A 25,479-nucleotide genomic window follows, 5' to 3' on the forward strand; every position below is an offset into this window, starting at 1 on the left:
ATTCTTTATCTGTTCCCACCTCTACTACCCAAGATCAAGTAAGAAGGAATCCCAATCACTCTCGTGGCTCCAGACTTGCCCAGATCATGGTACGCGGAAGTGGTCAGCCTCCTCGTAGACGTGGAGACTAATGGATCAACCATACCTACTCTAAGGTCCTCTGTCCCACCCAAATTCTCGGTTGCTCAAATAAACGGCATTGATGTTGAAGCCGCAGTTATAAAATCTTCAGGCGAGTATCTGAAGTGGCAGCTCTGTTTTGCCACTCTTCTTTTCTTCTCTTTCACCTGGACAATGTAGTGTTGCATGGGGTTCCTTCACAAGGTTGTTTCTTCCCTCCACTTTAATCAATGGATGGATTGTTCTTCCTTCTGCCCTTCTTTTAATCCTGTGGAAAAATCCTTACATTGTGTGGATCTGGTCAGAGCAGTGCATCACTACCTGAAGGTGACAGCTTCCTTCAAATGTTCAGATTCCCTGTCATTCCAGAAGAACCTTGCCAATGTCCCTCTGCCTCTTAAAAAAACATTGATGGATTTATTTTGACATCCTAGAAGCCAATAACAAAACACCCCAACCTGGCTCAAGACTTATTACACACGAGCAGTGGGGAGGCTTCCTGGGCTGTCTGCCATCAGCCATTGACTTTGCATGGATGCCACTTGGTCTTTGTTCACATTTTCGCCTTGTCGAATGCGAGTCTGGGCAGAAAGGTGCTGCAAACAGCAGCTGCTCAGATTACTTGAGGGGTTTGCCTTACATACTTACACATTTTTCCTGGCCTAGGGACCGCTTTGAGATGTACCACGGTTCCTTTGTTTTCCAATTAAGTGCCTGCAAAGAGGATTTTTGGACTGCTGTAAAATGCCTTTCTCGTAGCCTTCATTAGGACTACCGCACCCTCCCTTTTACTCATGTTGTCTTTTTGGGCGCAGACGCATGTGTGCATTTAATAAATTATGCTTTTACTACTTTTCTCACTAACCGATTAGCTCGGTTGCCAGTAATCAGGTGTAGCCTGAGGAGGAGCAAACTCTTAGATTGCAATTCTTAGTATTAGCCTCCTGGTGGCAGCATACACCTATGGTTACCGTCTCCCCCTTCGAAGGATGAGAAAAGGATTTTACTGCAAGCTGAAAAATCCTCATTGCTTTTAAGACAAGGTTAACATCTATCTTTTTTATGCTGAGCACTTACTCTTAGGTTTTAAATCTGAATCTGGGAAGATAAAAACAAAACAAACAAAAAAAAAACACATTGAGACAGAACCAGTCACTATAGTGAGACATGCTGGACTCTGTCTGGCCTCTGTTCAGGCCTTGTTTTTTCATGTTTTGCTACTCTTGCACAATTTAAAAAAATATTTTTTCATCACCATATTGAGAGAGCTGAAACTTATTTTTGACATTGTTCGAGGGCTTGTTTTTTTTTGCAGGATGAGATGATAATTTCAATGCCATTGCTCTTTTCATGCACGTTTATCGCAATTTGTTCAACTTGTGTGATGCTTGATACAAGGAGGGAAGAAAAAGACCAAGGTTACTTACCGGTAGCCGGTTTTTCGAGAACCCATGACAACACACCTGAGAGAGGATCCGGTAGTGTTTGAAAAAGTTAGATGGTGATGACCATGTAGCGGCCTTACAGATCTGATCTATCGATACCTCTGCCTTCTCTGCCCAGGAGGTAGCCACGGCTCTGGTGGAGTGAGCCTTGATGCCGTCAGGGATTGGGGTGTTACTAGTCGTGTAGGCTAAGCAAATGGCCTCCCTAATCCATCTGGCTATAGTTGCTTTGGTCACCCCATAACCCTTCCTACTTCCCTGGAAGGCTATGTCCAGGGATTGGCTACATCTCCACTGGCTAGTTACTTTTATGTATTGTAATAGAGCCCTTCTAACGTCAAGGTTATGAAACTTTTGCTCCCCTGGGGTCTTTAGGCCGTTACAAAAGGAGGGCAGAACAATTTCCTGAGATCTATGAAACTTGAGCGCAACCTTAGGAAGGCTGGATCAGGCCTCAATACTATTCTATCCTCAAATATTTGTGTATATGGAGGATTTATGGATAAGGCCTGCAAATCACTCTACGGGCTGATGTTAAAGCTACCAAAATAATTGTTTTGAGAGAGTTATGTATTTTGCAGATAACTCCTGAACTGGTTCAAAGGGTTCCATAGTTAGGGCGTCAAGTACTAAATTTAGGTTCCATGGAAGAACTTGTGGTAGAACTAGGCCAGTCTCAATACCCAAAGATTTAATGAACCTTGTAATCCATTTATTGGCTGCGAGGTTATGGTTATATAGCGCACCCAAGGCAGAAACCTGGATCTTAAGTGTACTGGGAGCCAGACCTAACTCTAACCCTTTCTGTAAGAACTCAAAGATGGAATTAATTGGAGGTTTTTGGCTAAATGGCTTTCCTAGGAAATCTAAATTTTTTTTCTCCATGTTCTACCATAGATTTTGGAGGTTATGGGCTTTCTACTTTTTAATAGAGTAGACACTAAACCTGATGAAAAACCTTTGCCCCTCAATATTGCCCTCTCAAATTCCACGCTGCTAGGTGGAAACCCTCCACTTGAGAGTGGAATATTGGTCCCTGAGCTAGAAGGTCTGGGGTCTCTGGTAGGATCCATGGGTCTGAACGTGACATCATCCTCAAAAGGGAGAACCATGGTCTCTTTGGCCAGAAGGGGGCTATGATAATCACTCTCACTTGATCCTTCCTGATCTTCCTCACTACCAGAGGTATCAGTTATTGGAGGGAAGGCATAGGCCAACTTGAAGTTCCAAGGGATCTGGAGAGCATCTATTGCCAATGGGTTTCCCCTTGGGTCTAGTGAGCAGAACTTCACCACTTTCCTGTTTTTGTTGGCGAACAAATCTCTCTGGTAGACCTCACAGCTGTACTATCTGATGGAACATTCTGGGATTCAGGGCCCATTCCCCTTGCCTCAACATGTTGCGGCTTAGGAAGTCTGCGCTCGTGTTTTCTATGCCTCGTATCTGTAGCGCCGTAAGTGATAGAAGATTTTTCTCCGCTATTTGAAAAAGCCTGCCTACTGCTTCCAGAAGAAAATGAGATCTTGTTCCCCCCTGGTGGTTTATGTAGGCCACAGTGGTTCTGTTGTCCAAGATAACCCGAAAATGACGACCCTGGAGTAAAAGGGAGGAAGCCTTCTAAAGCGTTCCTCACTGCCCATAGCTTTTAGATTTGACGACCCCTTTTTCTCTAGGAATGACCAAGAGCCTTGAATTATGTGATTTTCTAGGTGTGCGCCCCACCCTGAATTGCTTGCATCGGTCGTGATGATGTTTTGTACTGGTGTGTCCCACTGGACCCCCAAAGATAAATTTGACTTGTCTGTCCACCACAAGAGGGCGCTCCTGGTTCGCAAGGAGAGATGTACCTTTCCTTCTAAATAACCTTTTAACAATCTTTGTGCTGACAAGATTTCCCACTGAAGGTTTCTTGTGTAAAATTGGGCCCACTTGACAGCTGGAATACATGATGTTAGAGTACCTAGCAGGGACATAGCCTTCCTTAAGGACATGTCTGGGGTGTGTATGGCTGCTGAGACCAAATTTGTGACTTTGTCTATTTTGCTTTCAGGTAGAAGACAAGTCTGACACTCGGAGTTTCGAGTAAACCCCAGAAAGGCCTAGACCCTTGTGGGGTCTAGCCTTGATTTTTGGGTATTGACCATCCAGCCCAAGTTCTGCAAAACAGCCATGACTTGATTCAGTTGTGAAATACAGTGGCTCTCTGAATTCCCCACTATAAGGAAGTCGTCCAGATATGGTATTATTACTATTTTGAATGCGAAGAAAGGCTGTCACCTCAGCTATCAGCTTGGTGAATACCCTTCGAGCAATAGACAACCCAAAGTGAAGAGCTTGGATCTGGAAGTGTCTGCAACTTCCTTGGATGTAAAGAGCAACCCTTAGATACTTTTGATGATCTGGGTGAATTGGGACGTGATAATACGCATCTTTGAGATCTATCACTGCCATAAAGCAATTGTGAAAACGAAGCTTTATTGTTGAATTTATCAATTCCATTTTGAATGTATGGTTGTCTAAAAGTCGGTTGAGGCCTTTTAGATTTATAATAGTTCTGAACGAACCGTCCGTTTTTTTTTTTTTTATTAGAGAGGGGAATAAAATCCCCTTCCTTTTTTGACTGACCGGAACTTCACTTAGCACTCGTTTGTTCAGCAGGCTCAAGATCTCTGAGGATTTTCTTACAGGAGTTATCACAAACGAACGGCGTGGCTGCTGAAGGAATTGAATCCTTAGTCCATCTCTTACTATGTCGAGGACCCAGGGACTGGAGGAAACATTTTCCCAGGCCTGAACAAAATGAGAAAGTCTCCCTCCAACCTGTGGCCTAGCATCATTGTGGAGGTTTTTTGGAGGCGGCGGAGGGACCCTCAAACATATTTCCGGACTCTTTCTTGTTCTTAAAATCCCACTTTCTTTTTTCTCACGGGGGTCGCCCTCTACTAAATTTCCCCCTCCGAAAACAGGTCTTCCTGGCATCCGCCGAAAACCCAGGGAACCTTCCTTTTTTGTCGCTCGCATTCTCAAGGACATCGTCCAATTTTTTGCCAAAGAGAAGTTGGCCATCACAGGGGATAGAACATAATCTAGACTTTGATTGTAAGTCCCCAGGGCATCCCTTGAGCCACAGAGCTCGTCTAGTCGCGTTTGATACACCAGCCGACCTAGCTGCCAGTTTTACTGAGTCAGCAGAAGTATCTGCTAGGAAGGCAGCTGCACCATGTAATAGGGGGAGGTTGGCTAAAAAAAATTTCCCTTGAGGTCTTTATCTTTCAGCTGATGTTCCAACTGCTGTAACCATATCATAAGGGAACGAGCAGTACATGTTCCTGTAATAGCTGGTTTTAGACCTCCTGCTGCGGATTCCCAAGTGTGCTTTAAAAAGGTATCCGCCTTTTTGTCTGAGGGGTCTCTAAGTACCCCTGAGTCTTCAAGAGAGAGTGCCGATCTCTTAGATGATCTAGACACCACAGCGTCAATTTTTGGCACCTTATCCCAGTTTTCAGAGTCCTTTAGTTCAAAGAGATACTTCCTCTGAGGATGAAGGCAAGGCTCCTACTTTCTTAGGCTTCCTCCATTCTCTATTGATAAGTGCCTGGACCTTAGCGTTCACCAGGAAGGTGCGTTTCTTTTCTTCTAACCCTGCAAACATGATGTCTTCTAGGGACTTAATGGATTTATCTTCCTTTAATCCCATAATGGTTCTGACAGCCTTTACCAATCTGTGTCTTCTATAGGGAAGCATGGTCTCCCCTCTCTATCGCTGTCTGAAGAGGATGAGGCCTCACTATGACATTGTCTATCCAATAACAGAGGAGTCAGAGTCAGAAGGATCAGATATGATTTTTCTTTTTTTTTTCAGAATAGTTTTAAAAGGGAACCCTCTACCTCTGGATCTGATGACAGACCTGAGGTTAGCTGCAAAATCAGGGGTACCCTCACAAATAGTTTTCTGAATGCAGTCTGAGCAGAGCTCCTTCTGCCAGTCTATGGCTAGTGGGCAATTGCATATCGCACATTCCCTTTTCCGCTTCTTGGCGGTAACTTTCCTGGGTTCCTCCTGGTGATTAAAACACACAATAGGAGTCCCATTAGCAAAAATATCTAGCGACATTCACGAAGATCACTCACCCCGCCACTGCGGATACCGGAATTGAAGACTGTGTCAGGATACGAGACGCATCCCTCCTGGAGACCGTGGAGTCCTGAGAAGCTTTACGCTTCTGACTGGGCCGACTGCTGCTCCTTCCGCTGGACCCTCTAGACCGGCAAGCAGACGGAGGTGGTGATGAAGGTGGTAGCGACTGTGGCCGTGGCGACATCTGCTGCTGCTCCATGTCAGACATTATGTCAGGACTTTGAGCAGCGTTCTGACCCCAGGTGCTCCTTAAAATATAGGGAGATGGGCGAGGTCAGCCACCTCCAAGTCCCTGTGGTCGCCTTCTGTTTTTTTTTTTTTTTTTTTTTTAGATTAGCCCTCTCTCTGGCTGCCGCTTCTCCAGCACAAATGCCGCCAGCGTTTTTGCCATGTCGGCCGGAATCATACAGGGCACCATCTTTTCTCCGGCGCCGCCCCCGACATCCTACGGGACATCTTTTCTCTGGCGACGCTCTACCCAGCATGCCCCGTGCCATGACGTCAGAGGCACGTGGCCGCGCGTCACTTCTGGTCACATGGGCGGCGCGACGGTGTACGGAAGTCCAGGACCTCTGCATCGCGTGCGCCCACACATGCAACAGGTCCCCGGGGAAGCTGCGGACAGAGCTACCAGCACCTGAAGCCCGGCGCCACGGACAAAAAGCCAGCTCTTCCAGCGCCGGGACAGGCCTGGGTAAGTCTCTTCAGGCATGACAGCCACCTGATTACTTCATGAGGACTCCCATCAAGGACAGGAAACCAAGTGAAGTGGGGGAGAGGTGCTGCCCTTTTATTTCAGATTGTTTCCTGTCCTTGAAGGGCGGATCCTCTCAGGTGTGGTCATGAGTAAAGGGAAACATTGTTTTTTACGTTGTTCACTGTATGAATTACATGTGACAGTCTTGCAGTTCTGGATTATGCAATATAAAATGTATACTTTTGTTTATCTTTACATAACAAATGCATTTAATGGTGAAACATTTTTACATTATTTAGTCCACCATCTTGGACTGGAAGACTCAGTCTGATTAATTGTCTAATGCACTGTAATATATTAAACTGGTCATTATTACAACATAGGCCCTGCGATGAGTAGAGTCTAATGGGCATCCTAACAGTCCCGCAGGCAATTGTATTACTTATTCTTGCGATGACAACCATCAGCAATTGCATTGAGGTGGGGATGATGGGGCGAGAGGGAGCATTCTCTCTCACATTGTTTGAAATACCGCGGTCAATTGTGACTATGGTAACAGTGTTAAACTACCATTGCTACTGCTGGAACCAGCTGTGGCTGTTTGAAATACTGGGTTACCAGCAGATTATCATGCAGGCACAAGAGCTGTACCCACACAATCCCCATGACAAAACTGTACCTCGTTGCAGGAACGCCTTTCCCATTATTATTTATATTTATGTCAAGTGTCAGGAAGGTGTTAACATTGACTTATTCTTGAATTCCGATCGGTTGGCTATTGCCTTTAAATATTGTTTGTACCATACTGATGGTAGCCATGGCTAAGAAAAGCACTGGTGCTACGGCCAACAGTATTTTTAAAAACTTTAAACTGAAGTATTTTAAACCTTACTTCTACTGCTTTTGGAAATACAACCCTTGGATCAACTTTACCTGTTGGAACAAGAAAATGATTGGTTACTGAGAAGCAGCTAGCTCAAATTCATCTGTATTCATAGTCAGTAGGTGTGTGTCACAAAAGATGTTGCAATAGCATATGCCTTCCATACACATGAACAATTGACATTACTCTGCACCTATCATTCTCAATACAATTGGATGCAAATTCATTACTTGTCGTATCCTGTTACCGATTCAGAAGCAAGGGGCACCGGAGAACTTCTTAAAATGTACTCCAAAGAAAGAAATTTTAAAAAAAGTGTTTGAAAGGCAAGACCGCTAAATAAGTGTTATATTTTTAAGCATTACACTGATCATATGAATTAAAACACAATGAAAGAAATCTACAAACGATTTAGCATTTTACAGTTTATTCAAAGCATTGAATACACTTCTGCTAAAAAAAAAACAAAAAAAAAAAAAACACTCATGTCAAACTAGAAATTTGGCAATAAGTGGGAGACAAATTACATTAATGTAGCTCATATGACTTTGGGAATAAGTGCATTGTAATTCCATATTATAGCCTCTAGCTGGAAGAATGTTTCACCCAAGCAGCGCCGAGAAAAAAAAAACCAAAATCCTATCAAGTATCCAAAATGAAAACAGAAAACATTAATGTAACAAACATTAAAAATACTTATTTCAAGTGCTCCAGACCCAATGCTTAAAAACTTTAAAATGACAATTTTACAGGCACCTCAAAAAAGATATTGTCGGTTATAACAAATGTTGGCTGAGCATACAGGGAGGACAGAATTATAAAAAAATAAATAAACCCTTTTATTCCTCCAGTAAAAGTATTTAGGAATAACTGCAGGCAATACAAAGTCAGACAAAAGGGGACAATTCCTGTGTTGATGACTGGAATAAGAACTTTACTCTCGTCAATTGTACTGGGCAAGTTATCTTTAAAATATTTTACAGCGAACATTCTTGTAATTAGCCAACACATTTATTGTTTGGTTATTTTTTTGCAGAATCATTTATCAAATACATCGTAGCATGTTAAAGCAATAAAGTGGCTTTTAGGCAATATGCAGAGTAACATAGCCTAGCAGTTCGCAAAAAAATATAGATTTCAAAAGAAAACTAAAAGCTGAATATTAAGATTTAGTGTTTGCAGGTCATCTAAATAGTTTACTACAGTTCAATACACCACGTCAAAACCCACCCCATCTTAATAAAACAAGTGCCTTCATACATCAGTGTCCATTTCATGGGTAACTTTCTATTTTACAAGCTTATCTTGTAGGTCAATAGATAAATGAGAAAAGAAATGAAAACCTCAGCTTTCTTCAACTGAGAGAAGAAGGAGTTTGATAGCAGATTATCGAAGACGGGTAAAACCTGACATTTTAGAAAGCTTTAAAAAAAAAAAAAAAAAAAAAAAAAAAAAAAAAGGTAAATAGGAGTAGCAAGGGGGGCGTTTTCCATGTATATATTAATTGCCTATCCTTGGGAGAGGCAGTGGGTTGATGAAGGTCCAATTCCACATCACTGTTGAAATCCAGAAAACTTTTCAAGAGAACCTGTCACCTTATTTTATTCCCGCTGGTCCTCTTTTTTTAATCCGCCCATATTGGTCCATGAGATCTTGGCCCTTATAATCCGCCCTAATTTTAATGGTCTTTACAAGGGGGCATTGCATACAGGTCAATGATGCAGAGCAGCCCAAGGATGAGGCCCCTGCAGATCCTGTGAGCAATGCCGCCTTGCAAAAGGCCATAATAATTAGACAATATCACTGGCACTGTATGGCGGATTTAAAATCTATAAAAAAAAAAAAACACATACTCATGAGAGCAGCAGGAATGAAAAAAGCAAAAATTGACCACTTAACCTGGTGATAGGTCCTCAATAAGCTTGTAAAATCCAGCTTTTTCACACAGATGCAGAACCTATCCTTGCTTTTTTTCTGTTGTGTATTTACAAAATATTATTCATATAAAAAAACAAAAAAAAAAACACTTTACAACTATCTTTACCATAAAAAGTGCAATTCTCTTACTTCCAGTTAGGAAGCAACGACATTCTTCATAAAAATTCTACAGGATAGCAGCCTATGTTAAGCAAATAAGGTGCTTCGCTTATTACCCAGAACTGTATGTAATAACCTTTTGTTTCAGCTAGAAGAGGCACACACGGAGAAGTATTCCCCTTGTAGAGAGAAATAAGGCATTAATATACTGCCAGGGTTGGACATTTTGTACGCATTAATAGGATTTACTGGCGCAACTGTGCGCTAGCCAAATTGGCTAGTTCAATCAGAGCCAGGGCGCCATGCAAGCGTTCTCGCTGCTCCTGCAGACGCCGTCGGGCAGCAGAATGGGGGCCACTCTTTTCATCTTCCTCATCTTCATCAGACTGAAGGTATTCTAAAGGGTCCTGTTGCTCCTGGTCTGCTTTCTGAAGAGACTTCATCTTTAATGTAGGAGGCAGCTGTTCTTGTCTCTCCCAATGTCTGCAGGTTAAACATCACAAATTAAGAAACCAAAATAGTCAAGATTATGATTTACTTTCAATAGTCCATGATACATTCAGTTTGGGATGGGAGAAAAAAAAAATGGACATGCTGACATGAAGCATTATTAAAGGTTACTGCATTTTTACTATCAATACGGTTTGGATTTTTTATATCATGAATTATACAGACAGGAAAACAAAAAACAAGCAACTGAATACTTGGACCACAAAATACTAATTGGACAAAGTAATATTATCTTATAATATACATCACTAAAGCTCACTTTTCCAGCCACTCTGCTGTGTCTTTATTAGCGACTTGATTCTTTCTTCCTTTGTTGCTTGGTTCTTCTCTTCTTAGTCTTGCATATGGATGCTTGGAGCAATGACGATTTGCATGAGTAAATCTGCTCATACAACCTGGTAAGAAAAAAGGGAAAATTAAAAAAAAATAAATAAGCCATAAACTATCCCTGATGAAGACAGCCGTCAGCTGTCAAAACGCGTTGGAATTCACTGACCCAGCAGAGAAGGCGCCCATAGGCATCCGTTCCGAATACACGCTGCACACCACGCGTCAGCGCGTCTCTCTGCCTCTCGCGCGCTCCCTCACCTTCTCCGCCCCTTCTCTCCTGCTCCACTTACCCGGAAGCACGCGAGTAGCGGCGGTCACCAGCCGGGACCCCGCTCTCGCTCCGGGCCCCACTACCCCTTGACATCTCCGCGGGACTACAGACCGTAAGTATCCTGGGCCACGGCCCCCACCGCTTATGACGCACGCCATCACAAGGACCAAAACCACACACACTCACCTCTTTATCACCGACAGGATTCCAGGAACGCAGCCTGCCTGACTCCATACGAGTAGGGACCGTGCCTGAAAACCGGACTCCGCATAACCATAGACCTTGCCCGGATATCTACTACACAGCCTGCTACCAAAGCCTCCCACCTACTTGAATATACCTACCCAGACCAGGCCTCCTGCCACATTTGCAGCCGGTCCCCTGCTGCACCACAGCGTCCAGGGACAAGACCCACTGCTACTTAGCCAGTAAACTACTCAGTCAGAGCCTCCTGCTGCACCTACCACTAGGCTGAGACCTCTTGCAGAACCTCTTGGGACACCTTCCCTTGATTAAGGCCTCCAGCCACAGATAAGAAGGTGACCGACCATTTCACACTTGGACCCTAAACAGGGTAAACACCTGGGCTTACTTACACTGTGGCTTATTGTTTGCACACCTCAGCTCCTAACTCTCCCTCCCCATCTATATACAGGACGTCAAATATCCTTGAGTGCCACTACGCCTCCTATCACCCGGCAACCAGAAGCCTCCTGCTACATCTCTGCACAGAGACCGATACAATCCAGAGCCTCCTGTTGCACCCCTGAATTACTGACAATTACGCACAGGTAGACATCTAGGTTTACCACAAACTGTGGACTATTCCTGTATACCTCAGTTCCTAACCCTTCCTCCATATCTATATACAGGACATCAAGTATCCTCAAGCGTTACTACGCCTACCGGCAACCAAAAAGCCCCCCTGCCACATCTCTGCAATAAAGTCAGATACAATCCAGAGCCTCCTGCTGCACCCCCCAACAAAGGGAGTGCTAATAAGCAATTTCCAAAAGCAGACCAGCTCCTACGAGGGTAAGTCGCTAACCCCACTATCTACATACCCAGTGTTAACAGCATTAACCCCATATCATTAAATCTCCAGGAGCATAACAAAGCGTTCAGGACCACGCCCCACCCAAAGAATCCTGACAGATCACAGTCCTAGTGCACACCTGCACCTTGCCAATTCCGATACCTGGTGAGTAACAGCTCCATAGCCAGCTAAGCATATCCAATACTAGAGAACGATAGCCCTAACCAAACTCCTCTTCTTTCCAGGTACAAAGCCACCAGAGGCATTTTACCACGCCAAATTAACTGCTGGATTTAACTATTTATTACACCTTGTATATCATTAGGTTTTTTATCCCAAACGAATTAATTGTTTACTACACTCGCCTTTTAATCCTGTATTTCATCAAGTTTTTACCTTAAGCATCCAAATAAAACATTTTTTATAATAGCACTCTTCTCCTGATCTCTTTTTCACTACCGATAGCGCGATTTTTACTATAGAACAGTTAAGCCATAAACTTTCCTCTGTGTAATTGTAAACACCACATTGTGTAACAATTCCCAATTCTCTGCCATACCCTCACATCTTGTCTTTTTGCAGGTAATCTATATGTAATGACAAAGGATTCACAGAACATTGTATCACAGCTACATGAATGAAGAAAGCTGAAGCATCACCACTAGGGTTGAGCGAGTATGTTCTGTCCGAGTATGCTCGGGGCGAGCTCCGAGTATTTACAGCTTTATTACATGTGAGGAATGGACATTCCTCACATGTAATAAAACTGTCAAACCGTCGCAAATCATGCACACGGGAGCGATTCAAGCATATCACCGATCAGCTGTAAATACTCGGAGCTCGGCCAGAGCATAGTCGGCGAAAGGGTTAATAGAACATACTCGCTCAACACTAATCATCACTCAATGAAATTCTCAGACGAATCAATGAACATGGCACAAGAGGACTAGTGCTGTAAGTTTAAACACCTTCAGAAAGTTCTTATTTAGTTGGGATGAATGTGTCAAGTCACCTTATAATGATTAGAATATTATGTAATGTAATATTGCTCCATATTTGGAAATGTATTACTAGGATTCTCCTGTCCAACTTTTTGTTGTATTTAATTACAAAACTAGGTTTTTGTTATTTTTGAAATCTTCAATAAAAATAACATGAAAGTAAAGCTATTACATTCATGAGGCATCAAGAGACTGAGGCAGCCAATTGCTGATATCAGCACAGAAACAAACCTTTCATGAATGCTGCGATAGCCCATATGGTTGGAAACTGACAACACAGCAGAACATGGCAGGGAATGAGCGCAATCTGACTTTTGGAGCATAGCTTTTGTGGGGTTAGATTTTGCATAGCCCCCAACATGGCAAAACATAAAACTCCCCAAGTGACTCCAATTTGGAATTTACACCCCAAGATATTTCACACTTACCATTTTCTGAGCAAACAAATGGCTTTTCTCCTGTGTGTAGGCGCTGGTGAGTCTTCAGTTGTCCGCTCTGAACAAAGGCTTTTCCACACTCCGGGTAGTCGCAAAGGTAAGGCCGCTCACCTTAAAGCAATGCAACAGTAATAAATACTTTGCGTTCTCGCTACTTTATTGGCAAGTTCACATGTTCCCTACTTGGTACATAAGAAAAACCTTCAGTGTAACCGTACCATCTAAATGAATGAATGCGACTGCAACAATCATCATCTACATGTCTGCATGGTAATTGACCTGTGATGTGCATTTTAATGTCTGCAGCATCTCAATTCTTTGTGTGGAATTAATTGTGGATTTTCACATTTACAGCATGTAACAAGCACGGATTTTGCTCTATCAAAAAAAAAAAAAAAAAAAACAGCAACAAATGTCAACTTACCCTCACAGAAGTCTCAGCAGAATGAAAAATGTGTGCATAACTCAACCATTATTTTATAAATAGGCATGTCAACAAAACTAAACGTTCAGTGTACATTTACCAATCTTAGGCCGTTGCAAATATCCTTGTATTGTGTATTTAGGCCACACGGCTTCAACCCCTTTACAACCTATGACGTAGAGGTACGTCATAGGTAGTGTATCCCCCCTTTGATGCTGGAGCCCGCATCTTTTCTGACACATGACAGCTGATCTGATCAAAAAAACACACATTGGGTATCACTGCGTTCAGAAATGTCCGATCTATCAACATACAAACTAAATTAATCCAATTAGTAAACGGTGTAACGAGAAAAAAAAAAAAGTCAAAACTCCAGAATTACAGGATTTTTGGTAGGTGCAATATTGCAATAAAATGCAATAACAGGCAATCAAAACATCGTATCTATACCAAAATAGTATCAATAAAAACGTCAGCTTGGCATGCAAAAAATAAGCCCTCACCAAGCCTCAGATTAAAAAAAAAAAAAAAAAAAAAAAGCTATTTTTCGGTAACAAACTTTGTCAGAATGAACAGGGCAGACTTAAAAACGCCCCATGCGTATCAGGCATCTTTCCATCATGGTCTGCCCTGTTCATTCTGACAGGTTGTTAGTTGTTGTATATACAAATCTCTCTTTGATAGGTCAGTTGTTGCAGCCTTAGCCTTGATGATCCACTTTGAATTACACAGGAATAATTAACTGTGTCGCTTAGTGGTCGCTACCTCTTGTGCAAGCAGAATAATCGGTATATTACCCTTTATGTTTACCTGGTCTAGAGATTGATATTGGTCTCTCTTTTGAACATTGGACTATATTATATTCTAACACTTTTAGTAGTTAGTCTATTTGATAATACAGCTGAACACTGCCATATTATGCTTTAGTGCACTTTTACGCTTTATTTACTGCTAATTCGAGGAGATTGTAATCTCAGAAAACTGTGTATATTTAAGACTAAACTATAATCGCAACAGGCTTTCTTGTATAAAATTGCAGACGGATATTCAAGACTACAGTACTATCACACTTGTCTGTTCTATTGTTATGGCTCTTTTGTGCCTTTTTAAATATTTTTACACTTGTCAGTGCTTGTCTATTAACATTAATAAAATTGCTTATTTTATATATTTGCTGTGATCTCTGTTGTGTGCATACATCTTTTCTACCTACTTCACTACTTGCTTTTTCTTGGTATGCAACGCGTTGATCCTGAACTCTTATATAACTGTGGGTGGTGCCCTCTTTCCTGTTCGTTCAGTATCTGCAAAATCGTAACGACCTGGAGAATAATAGCAGGTCAGTTTTAACATTTAGTGAACATGTTGGGGTTGTTGGAAAAGCTCACGCTGGATGCTGGGCTGTGACACACGGTGAAACCCTGCACACAGCCCATCAATCAGGGAGGAGCACGTCACTGGGTCACTCGGCAGCAGCCGGAACTTGACGTGACATCAGTGGACGTCGTAGCCAGCTGCAGCCAAGTCACATGACGCCTGCTGAGCAGCCAGCAATGGCACCGCTCACAGGCAATAAAGAGCACACAAGGTATTTACAAAAAGACTTGTTTATACGTTGTGTGTTACATTATATTTAGGTTTAGTGTTTATAGTGGTTTTATTGTACATAATATTGTATATAGGACGGCGTGAACGTTGTGTGGGTTTGTATATAGAATGAATGAAGCTGGACCGGTAGTTTTATAAGATTTTATAATATTTATTTATTGTTTATAAAAAAATAAAATAAATATACAGTACAGACCAAAAGTTTGGACACATTCTCATTTAAAGATTTTTCTGTATTTTCATGACTATGAAAATTGTACATTCACACTGAAGGCATCAAAACTATGAATTAACACATGTGGAATTATATACTTAACAAAAAAGTGTGAAACAACTGAAAAGATGTCTTATATTCTAGGTTCTTCAAAGTAGCCACCTTTTGCTTTGATGACTGCTTTGCACACTCTTGGCATTCTCTTGATGAGCTTCAAGAGGTAGTCACCGGAAATGTTCTTCCAACAATCTTGAAGGAGTTCCCAGAGATGCTTAGCACTTGTTGGCCCCTTTGCCTTCACTCTGCGGTCCAGCTCACCACAAACCATCTTGATTGGGTTCAGGTCTGGTGACTGTGGAGGCCAGGTCATCTGGCGAAGCACCCCATCACTCTCCTGCTTGGTCAAATAGCCCTTACACAGCCTGGAGGAGTATTTGGGGTCATTGTCCTGTTGAAAAATAAAGGATGGTCCAACTAAACGCAAACCAGATGGAATAGCATGCCGCTGCAAGATGCTGTGGTAGCCATGCTGGTTCAGTATGCCTTCAATTTTGAATAAATCCCCAACAGTGTCACCAGCAAAGCACCCCCACACCATCACACCTCCGCCTCCACGCTTCACGGTGGGAACCAGGCATGTAGAGTCCATCCGTTCACCTTTTCTGCGTCGCACAAAGACACCGTGGTTGGAACCAAAGATCTCAAATTTGGACTCAGACCAAAGCACAGATTTCCACTGGTCTAATGTCCATTCCTTGTGTTCTTTAGCCCAAACAAGTCTCTTCTGCTTGTTGCCTGTCCTTAGCAGTGGTTTCCTAGCAGCTATTTTACCATGAAGGCCTGCTGCACAAAGTCTCCTGCTAGAACTCTGCTGCTAGAACTCTGTGTGGCATTGACCTGGTCTACAATCTGAGCTGCTGTTAACCTGCGATTTCTGAGGCTGGTGACTCTGATAAACTTATCCTAAGAAGCAGAGGTGACTCTTGGTCTTCCTTTCCTGGGGCGGTCCTCATGTGAGCCAGTTTCTTTGTAGCGCTTTATGGTTTTTGCAACTGCACTTGGGGACACTTTCAAAATTCGCCCAATTTTTCGGACTGACTGACCTTCATTTCTTAAAGTAATGATGGCCACTTGTTTTTCTTTACTTAGAATTTGTATTATGGCAAGAAAAAAAGCAGCTAACAGTCTATTCAGTAGGACTATCAGCTGTGTATCCACCAGACTTCTGCACAACACAACTGATGGTCCCAACCCCATTTATAAGGCAAGAAATCCCACTTATTAAACCTGACAGGGCACACCTGTGAAGTGAAAACCATTTCCGGTGACTACCTCTTGAAGCTCATCAAGAGAATGCCAAGAGTGTGCAAAGCAGTCATCAAAGCAAAAGGTGGCTTCTTTGAAGAACCTAGAATATAAGACATATTTTCAGTTGTTTCACACTTTTTTGTTAAGTATATAATTCCACATGTGTTAATTCATAGTTTTGATGCCTTCAGTGTGAATGTACATTTTCAAAGTCATGAAAATACAGAAAAATCTTTAAATGAGAAGGTGTGTCCAAACTTTTGGTCTGTACTGTATATTCCTGTGGTGATGGTTATTTTGTTCCTTTAATTTTCTAATTTTTTTTTTTCCTCAGTGGGTCGAATATTCTCCCTTTTTGTTCTTGAGTTTTGTTCTTATGTTTTGCATCCTGTAATGTATTTTGGTTGCGTCATGTAGTGTATTCTTCTATAAAATAAAAAAGACCTACAAAAGGACTTGTTGCCACAATTTAAATCCATGGGGGCAATGTTAATAGTTGTAGACAACTTCTTTAATAGAACGTGTAGACTTTGATTGCCAAGTCTAGGCAAGTAGACAACATGGTTAAACAGTTTGTTTTGGAAGTGTTGTATTAAAAGCTTGATGTGACATATGTCTCCATGATGGAGGAAGTCCCAAAAGCTGCTTATATGGCCACATGTAAACAGATTCTATAAAGAATACAAGTAATTTGCACTATAAACTAGGACAGATTGATATGAGTAGTTCTCACCTGTATGGGTCCTTTTATGAGCTTGCAAAGACTTCTCACGAGGAAATACTCTGTTGCAAATATTGCACCGAATTCTGCTGGAAGAGTGCTCTCCCTCATTTATTAAGTCTCGAACCGTATCAGCCCTAGGTCGGCCACGTCTAATCCCATCCTAGAAGAATAAAGCAAGGTGTCTACAAACATCTTTACTGGATCAGATATGAACAAGCTAGTTAAAACATTAAAGACAATCTGCCAGTAGGATCTACCATCCTCCTAAGCTTCGATATGGACATGTTGGTCACAGGAAGCTGAATAACATGATACCTTGATATCTGCAATCTGATGTTTGACTCTAGAGTGATGCACATTTTACCATGCATTTTTATTATATAAAACACATTTATGTTAAAATAATACTTTTTTTTTTATACAGGGCAGCATTTAGAATAGCAGACAATTAAAATATTCCAAATTGTATCCATTTTAAAAATTAGGCATTAAATGTATGAAGCGTTTGTTTACCCCAAATCTCAGAATATAAGTTATATACCGTATTTTTCACACCATAAGACGCGTTTTTTTCCCCCCAAATTTGGGAGGAAAATGGGGGGCGCGTCTTATGGTCCGAACGCAACTTACCAGTGGTGGTGGAGCGGGATCGCAGGGCGGCGGTGGCAGAAGAGGTGAGGCGGGCCAGTATCTTGCTGGGGGCCTGGCCTGGCCAGGTACCGGTGTATTACTGTGAGCGGAGTGGCAGAGCAGTGAGTGAGCGGCTTCCGGTGGCCGAGGCCATGTTCCTGAAGCTCTACAGGAAAATGGCCGCCGGAGCCACCGCATGCACGCTTCAGAAAGATGGCTGCGGCCACCGGAGGCCGCTCGCTCTGCCACTCCGCTCACAGCAATACCCCGGTACCCGTCCAGGCCCGGCCCGCCTTACCTCTTCCACCGCTGCCCTGCGATCCCGCTCCAGCACCACCAGGGCCCCAGCACCCTGGGTACGAGGCCACCAGGTACCAGGCCAACGGCCTCCAGCACCCCAGGTACCAGGCCACCAGGTACCAGCACCCAAGCCCCCAGCACGCCTCCACTTCCACCGGCTTCCTTAAGGACCCTGCCTCCTGTGACCCCAGCTCTACCGCCCCCCAGGTAAGATACCCATTCAGTCTATAAGACGGACCCCCATCTTATAAATAATATTTTTTCCCATTTTCCACCCTAAAATTTGGGGTGCGTCTTATTGTCCGAAAAATACGGTATGCCTATATGTGACGTCAATATAGTGGAACATGCCAATTGTACCATATTAACAGTAAGATTGGGGGGGGGGGGGGGTCACACGACCACTCTCCCTCCATCCGAGAAAATAAGTCAGGTTATGGTGATCAGAGTGTGGAAAAAAATAATTCTCCATTAAGTCCGTCTGTGAATATCGGACGACATGCAGAGGTCATCAGAGTGAAGTCTGAGTTTTTCACAGACCCACAGAGTTGAATGGGTGAGTGCCATTCAATATCCAGAGGCAAATCGTGCACATTGCTATTTTTTCTTCAGACCACTCAGTCCGAGCGAATATAAAAAAAATCGGACATGCTCACAGCTCCATAGAACAACATGGATATGAGTGCTATACTTCAAACCACAGATAGCACTTGTCCAATTAAAACAATCATCTACTGGAGCCCTAAGTCAGAATTGAAACACATAGGTTCAATTGACACCTTTTTTCTTCCCTTCTGTCAAAATCATATGCTACCAAAAAAAAAACCCAAAAGTATACATTGAAAGGGGTTGCCCACTACTGGGACAACCCCTTCTCCCCTCCAGTGTTGGTGCCGTTCCAAACGTCAACACTCGGCTTCCCGTGAGGTTATGTCACGTGAGCCCTGCACCCAATCAGCACTGGCATCACAGTCCCACTGTCCCCTCCTTCAGACGTATAGGTAATCACCAGGCGATGAGAGCTGTGGCAGGCTGCTCACTCCCTCTTGATTATTTTCTGTATATTTTCCAAGGAGGAAATATTGATGCCAGCGCAGGGCTCACAACCTCACAAAAGCCATGGGAACGTGAGTGCCAACACCGGAGGAGACTATAGACGTTTTTATTTTAACTGGGGAAAACATTCAGTGTGAGAAGGGGTTGTCCTTGTAATGATCAACCCCTTTAATGGAAGGCTGTGACACATGCATTACATTGTCATCCAATTACTTATAGTACCTCCTATAGAAGAGAGAAAAAAAAAAGCATATTACTGAATGCCACTCTAAAGAACTGCACACTGTCACTATGCCATACAGCAAACAAGGCATAAACCACATTTTATACAGCTGAAAAGAGGCCAAAATAGCCACCATCCAGCGATTAGGGGTCTATGGATGTGTTTTACGTATATGCCGGAAGCTTTCCAAACACATATAATAAGCAGACAACCCAAGCCTCAGTAAAAAGTCGTAGTAAAGACTGCAAACATCTACGAGTACACCATCTAGTGTGCCAGAGTCTACAACAAGCTACAAGAATCTTCTGTTTTTAAAGGGATTCCATCATCGAGTTTTTGATACCCATGTGCGAGCAATATAATGTAGAGACAAAGACCTCGACAATGTGCCAATTTGCAGTGATAAATCAGTCACCAGAGACAGATTAGCACTTAAAATGTGGTACCCTTGTCAATATATACATAATGCATACAATGTCTAGTGCAATGGTCACAAATCTATGCTTTACCCAGATTATAGAAGTAATGGATTCTAACGTGGACTATGGACCTGATAACTGAAGGATTTCCCCTCCAAAAGTATCAAAGAAAGGCCTTCATTTCTGCAACTCCCCTGCAAGTCAATGGAGAAAAACAGAGTGGTTGATTGCATCCAGCTCTGAAACAAGGCGGTTCTCCAGATAACACACCAAAAGAAACAGATTTTCCCATCAAACATTTATGACATAACCAGCCAGTATGACAAGTGTTAGCCCACGTTCAATATTTGGTCAGTATTTTACCTCCGTATTTGTAAGCCAAAACAAGGAGTGGAACAATCAGAGGAAAAGTATAATAGAAACACGTCACCGCTTCTGTATTTATCACCCACTCCTGGTTTTGGCTTACAAATATTGAGGGAAAACACTGACCATGTGAACCTTAGGTGAAGGTTTGAGATCCTACTGGATACAACTGCGTTCAATGTTTAGCAGTTGATGCCAAGAAGTCCACATCAGCTCCTAAGGAACAGACACTGGTGTGTATCTGTCCGCTGCAGCCTCTACACATTGAATGGAGCCGCGCTGTTCAAGATTTACTTCCGGAGCAACAGAAGTGAATAGCTGATAAATAGGAGTTTCGGGTGACAGACCCCCCCCCCCAGTGCTCTGATACTGATGATCAATCCTAAGGATAGCTCAAGGTTATATGCCTGAACAACCCCCATAATAGTCATGTATCAGCAGTGCAGTGGTGGGTGCAAACTGCTGGGCACCGCACTGATCAGCAAAATGGGGAACTTTTGTCCCATTCCAAAATGGAACAGCAGGTTGGGTGTGTTACCACCACTCCTATTCTTCTCTATGGAGATGTCAGAGCAAAAACAGCACAGTGCTTGGCAGCCCCAGAGAGAATGAATGAAGTGGTGGTCGGGTATGTGCACCACTTCACCATTTTAACAGCATAAATGCTCACCTCACTGCCCATCAGTGCGGGTCCTAGCGCTCAGACGCCCACCGGGCAACAAGTCATCTCCAATTATTGTCACTTGACAACCCCTTTAATGGTTCTCAGTTTTAGAAAAATCCCTGCTGTATGAAAGCAAATTTTGGAAAATGTCAGGCAAACATTGCAAAGGGAATCTGTCACCAGGTTTCTGCCACCTAATCTGAGAGCAGCATGTAGAGACAGAGACCCTGATTCCAGCGATGTGTCACTTACTGGCTGCTGGTAGTAGTGTTGATAAATTTAATGTTTTAGCAGGATATCACTATACAACTAGTAAACCTGCTGCCAGGTAGTCCTCAATTTTCATGAATTCTGTACACCAATTGCCAGCTTTCAGCCTATGCGCAGTGTAAAGAGAAAGCTGCCAATCAGTGGTGTGGTTATACAGGCCTCAGCATTCAGAGAACTGTTATATGTAGCAGATAAAACAGTGATTTTATCAAAACTGGAGCAAGGAGCCCTGTGATACATTGCTGGAATCAGAGTCTCTGCCCTTACATCATGCTGCTATCAGATGGGGTAGCAAACACCTGGTGACAGAGTCCCTTTAAGGCAAAGTGAGGAACCTTTTCCAATGTGCAGAACCTAGCTTTCTGCCAGATGTAACGTTACCAACAACAAAAACAACAGATTAATTCAGGAATCCGTTAAAAGGACGGCAAGGTTATAGGATCAGCTGGAAGCGCCTACACCTTGGGACAGCCATCACCGGCCAGAGGGAAGAGTGACTGAAGGACTGCACCTGTCCGGCCATTGATTTCATTGGCTATGGGAACTTGCCTCCTGTTTGGGCCATGTTCACACATCCACGTGAAAGGACACGAACAGAGGAAGACTGAGCTATCCAGACAACCGTGACTGTCACCAGAATCAGACCAATATTTCTCAGGTGTCATCCTGGCTTCTTCGTTTCCCCATGAAGCAGGTAGACAGACCTTTATATATCCACTGACTCCGGTATGGATCAGTAAATTGTCTCCTGTCATCCGTTTTAGCGGATCCCCAAACACTTCAATAGCGCAGATTTTTGGTGATAAAAGGACGCGTTCTGAGTCTAACGGAGCGGAGACTTTGATCCGTTTAGAAGGCTTCATTCACACGTCCGTGTGCTGCCTGATTGCGTGTCGGAGGGCACACGGACCCCTTCATCTATTCAGATACCTGTTAAGCTGAAGTGAGGATCAGAATAGGACACCAGGGCCTGTGTGTGGCCAATAAGATCACGCAGCATAGACACCGCACACGGATGTGTGACTGCAGCCGAAAACTGGTGTAGGGATCAATGAAATGTTATTAGTCGTGTGCTGTCTGAGAAAAAACGCACTGCAGCAGGATGAGTCCCAAGTGTGAATGAGCCCCTAGCCCTGGTCACCATCTCCCAAGCAGTGACATAGCACAACCCCATGTCGCCAGCACACAGCAGCACGCACCCTCAGTGACGCGTCCTCTCCTGCGCCATTGCCGACCCCGGCTGCTCCGCTCCTCACATCATGGCCGGGCTCCGGAGGAGGAGGGCCGGGACTCAGGGTGACGTTGTGCGCGTTCTCCCCCCAGCGCCACGGATACACCATGAAGTCACTGAAGCCGGGGCTGCTGGGCACGGGGCTGAGCTGAGCGGCTCCCGGGGTCCCGGCACAGAAGGGCGGGCGGCGCGGCTTGAGAGGAGTGTGGGCGGAGGACGGAGATACCGACTTGATCACGGACACCAGTACCCGGCGGGGAGGAGACGAGTCTTGAGGTGACGGACACACATCAGACATCATGCTGAACACACGCTGCGGTTTCTTCTCTGCCCATCCGCCAGAGCAGACGAGCGGCCGCTGTCACAGGACGCAGACCCGGCGCTGAGGGGTGAGAGGAGGTGGCTGCTCAGTCCTTCTCTTCTCTTTTCCCGCGTTAGATTTCGCGCCTGACGAGAACCAATCATCTTTCTTCCTCCAGGCGCGATCCCGTGTCCTTCAGGACGGGCGGAGCTGGCAGCCAATAGCAGTTGACATAACACAACCATTGCTGAGTATCGAGCGATTCTATTGGACGAGGATAACGTCACACGGTTCATGGTGTGACGAAGGCGACGCTGCGCTCTGGTTGGTGGTGGCGAGGTGACATTCTTTTCCCTCTATTTTGACACATTCTCATCCTTCAATGAAAAGCATACGTCACTGCTACAACGCCTAAATCGTGTGAGCCAATGGGAGCAGGGGAGGGGACCGTGGGCGGGAATACAGCAGTGACTGGCACTTGTATCCGCCAATAATAAGGGCTTTTCCCGCAGGCGGGATTTTTGAGAGCGACAACTGGCGCCAGATTCTCCCAACACATTCCCGCGCTTTAGTTCAGTTTGTTTCCAGAGCAAGGACTGCACAATAGCAGTATTGTGCGCCCATGTCTGAGGTAAAGCGTCATACCTGCTCATACCGCCCTACACTGCATGTGCTGCCAGGGAATGAGGCGTGCCAGTGCAGGAGGTGTAGCAGACATTGTTAAAGGGAACCTTCCAGTTAGGCCACGGCCCCACTATCAGTATTTGGTCAGTATTCGGTCAGTATTTTTCTCAGGAGTGGGTGATAAATGCAGAATTGGTGACTTGTTTCTATTATACCTTTTCTCTGATTGTTCCTCATCTGGTTTTGGCTCCCACTCCTGAGAAAAAATACTGACCCAATACTGATAGTGGGGCCGTGGGCTAAGACTAACCCTCCTGAGCCGTCTATATGGGCATGCAGGTCATAGGAAGCTGAATAAAATGATATCTCGATGTGTGTGATCCGATGTCTTATTCCAGAGAAATTCACATTTTCCTTATAAGTAAATGAGCTGTTCCAGGCTATGGGCAGACGCTGATCTGCAGGAGAATCTGCCTCCAGAGCTTCGTTAAGAAAACATGCATTTCTATGGAATCAGATTGCAGATATCAAGGTATGGCCATATAAACGGCTAAGGAGGCCCTACTAACACATTCCATTTAACACCTTCCTGACGTGACGTACCCAGGGGTCAATTAAGAGTAGCAAGGGCCCCGGGCAGTTTAGAAGGCGCCCCCCTCCCCCCACAGGGCTACCCCCACACACACCCCTGATGTATCACATGTCACATGATCCCCTGTGATAGATCATGTGATAGTTCATGTGAAATTAATTTGGCACAATATTAATTATAAGAATTTTTTTTAGGCTGTGTGCCCACTACGCGTTTTTTAAGCGTTTCCGCAGCGGCAATTCCGCTGCAGAAACGCTTAAAAAACGCATGGTAGAAGGCCTGCCATGTTCCCCAATGATAATCCGTGCTGTGCACATGCTGCGGAAATTTCCGCTGCAGGTTATCATTGCGGAAAAATCCGCAGCATTACCAATTATTTTGCGGAAGCGCAGCGTTTTCGCCGCCATTGACTTGCATTGGCACGCATGGAATCCGCATCACTGCATCTGTACATGCAGAATCCATGCGTTTCAATGTGCGGATGGTACCTGGGTTTGGAGAAGAGGAGACTCTCCTCCAGACCCGGGTACCATAGAACCTGTAAAAAAAGAATAAAATAAAAAATAAATATTATACTTACCTTCTGATTGCCCCCGGTGTCTTTATCCAATGCGTCTTGGCTTGCCAGCAGCTCGCGATGGTCTGAAAAGGACCTGCCGTGACGTCATGTAGTCATGTGACGGGTCACGCGACCGCTGACGTCGGCAGGCCATCAGAAGGTAAGTATATATTTTTCATTTTTTACCATTCTTTTACAGTCACACTATATAAATCCATGCCGGTTGCATGGATTTATATAGTGTGACCAAGTTGTCAAGCACTTTTCCAAGTGATGCTAAAATCGCTTGGAAAGCGCTTGTCAACCCGTATGTGGAAATGCATGTGAAGAACGCTTCATTTCCGCATGTCCCTGGCAGGAAAAACGCATGTACAATCCGCATGTACAATCCGCATGTACAATCCGCATGCGTTTTTTCTGCCAGGGAGATGCAGAAACGCTAAAAAAAAATCCGGAGCATTTCTGCATCGTGGGCACATAGCCTTACATTAATTACACAGCGGGAGGCCGCACGTAGCCATCTATATACAGCAAGAGGCCGCAAGTAACCATCTATACACAGTTTATACATATAAACAGACATCACACAATGATATCTTGCTATGCATAAGTGCTATTTTTTTGTAGTGCTTTGTTACTTCTTGTGTTGGCTTCTTTTTTTTTTTTTGCTGTGGCGCGCACCTGTAATCCCAGCTACTTTGGGAGGCTTGGGCTGTTGGATCACTTGCACTTGTCAGTTCTGATCTGTTCTGTGCTATGTGGATCAGGGGTCTTCTCTGTCCTCAGCATCAATGTGGTGACTCTGAGCCAGCTGCTTGGGGACACTAAGTCGATGGAGGAGGGGTGTCCCTGGTCAAAAAAAAAAAGCCAACACAAGAAGTAACAAAACACAATGATATCTGCCTGCACTCACACACTCTCACACACTCACCATCCCCCGGCTCGACTCCAGTCCTCCTGCTCCTTTCCGATGCAGCACTGCAGGCTGGGCGCACACTGCGTGACGTCACAGCTAGGAGACAGGGCCGTGTCTCCTAGCTGTGACGCGGCCGGACCAGCAC

General features: G+C 44.1%; 1 protein-coding gene across 1 annotated transcript; it reads right to left on the minus strand.

Annotated features, from left to right (window-relative positions):
• Nucleotides 1-7,743: 7,743 nt before the first annotated feature.
• On the minus strand, nucleotides 7,744-22,809 carry ZNF367 (zinc finger protein 367). Its single transcript, XM_073670988.1, has 5 exons — nucleotides 22,311-22,809; nucleotides 17,193-17,343; nucleotides 12,897-13,016; nucleotides 10,090-10,225; nucleotides 7,744-9,803 (listed from the first exon to the last, which is right to left on the minus strand). Exons 1-5 carry the CDS (start codon nucleotides 22,641-22,643, stop codon nucleotides 9,566-9,568), a joined length of 978 nt encoding a protein of 325 aa, XP_073527089.1. The 5' UTR covers nucleotides 22,644-22,809; the 3' UTR covers nucleotides 7,744-9,565.
• Between the last annotated feature and the right edge of the window lie 2,670 nt (nucleotides 22,810-25,479).

Source organism: Phyllobates terribilis, unplaced genomic scaffold (genome assembly GCF_046119375.1).
Source record: "Phyllobates terribilis strain yellow unplaced genomic scaffold, ASM4611937v1 Scaffold_1__5_contigs__length_1240528914, whole genome shotgun sequence".
NCBI classification, from domain to species: Eukaryota; Metazoa; Chordata; class Amphibia; order Anura; family Dendrobatidae; genus Phyllobates; species Phyllobates terribilis.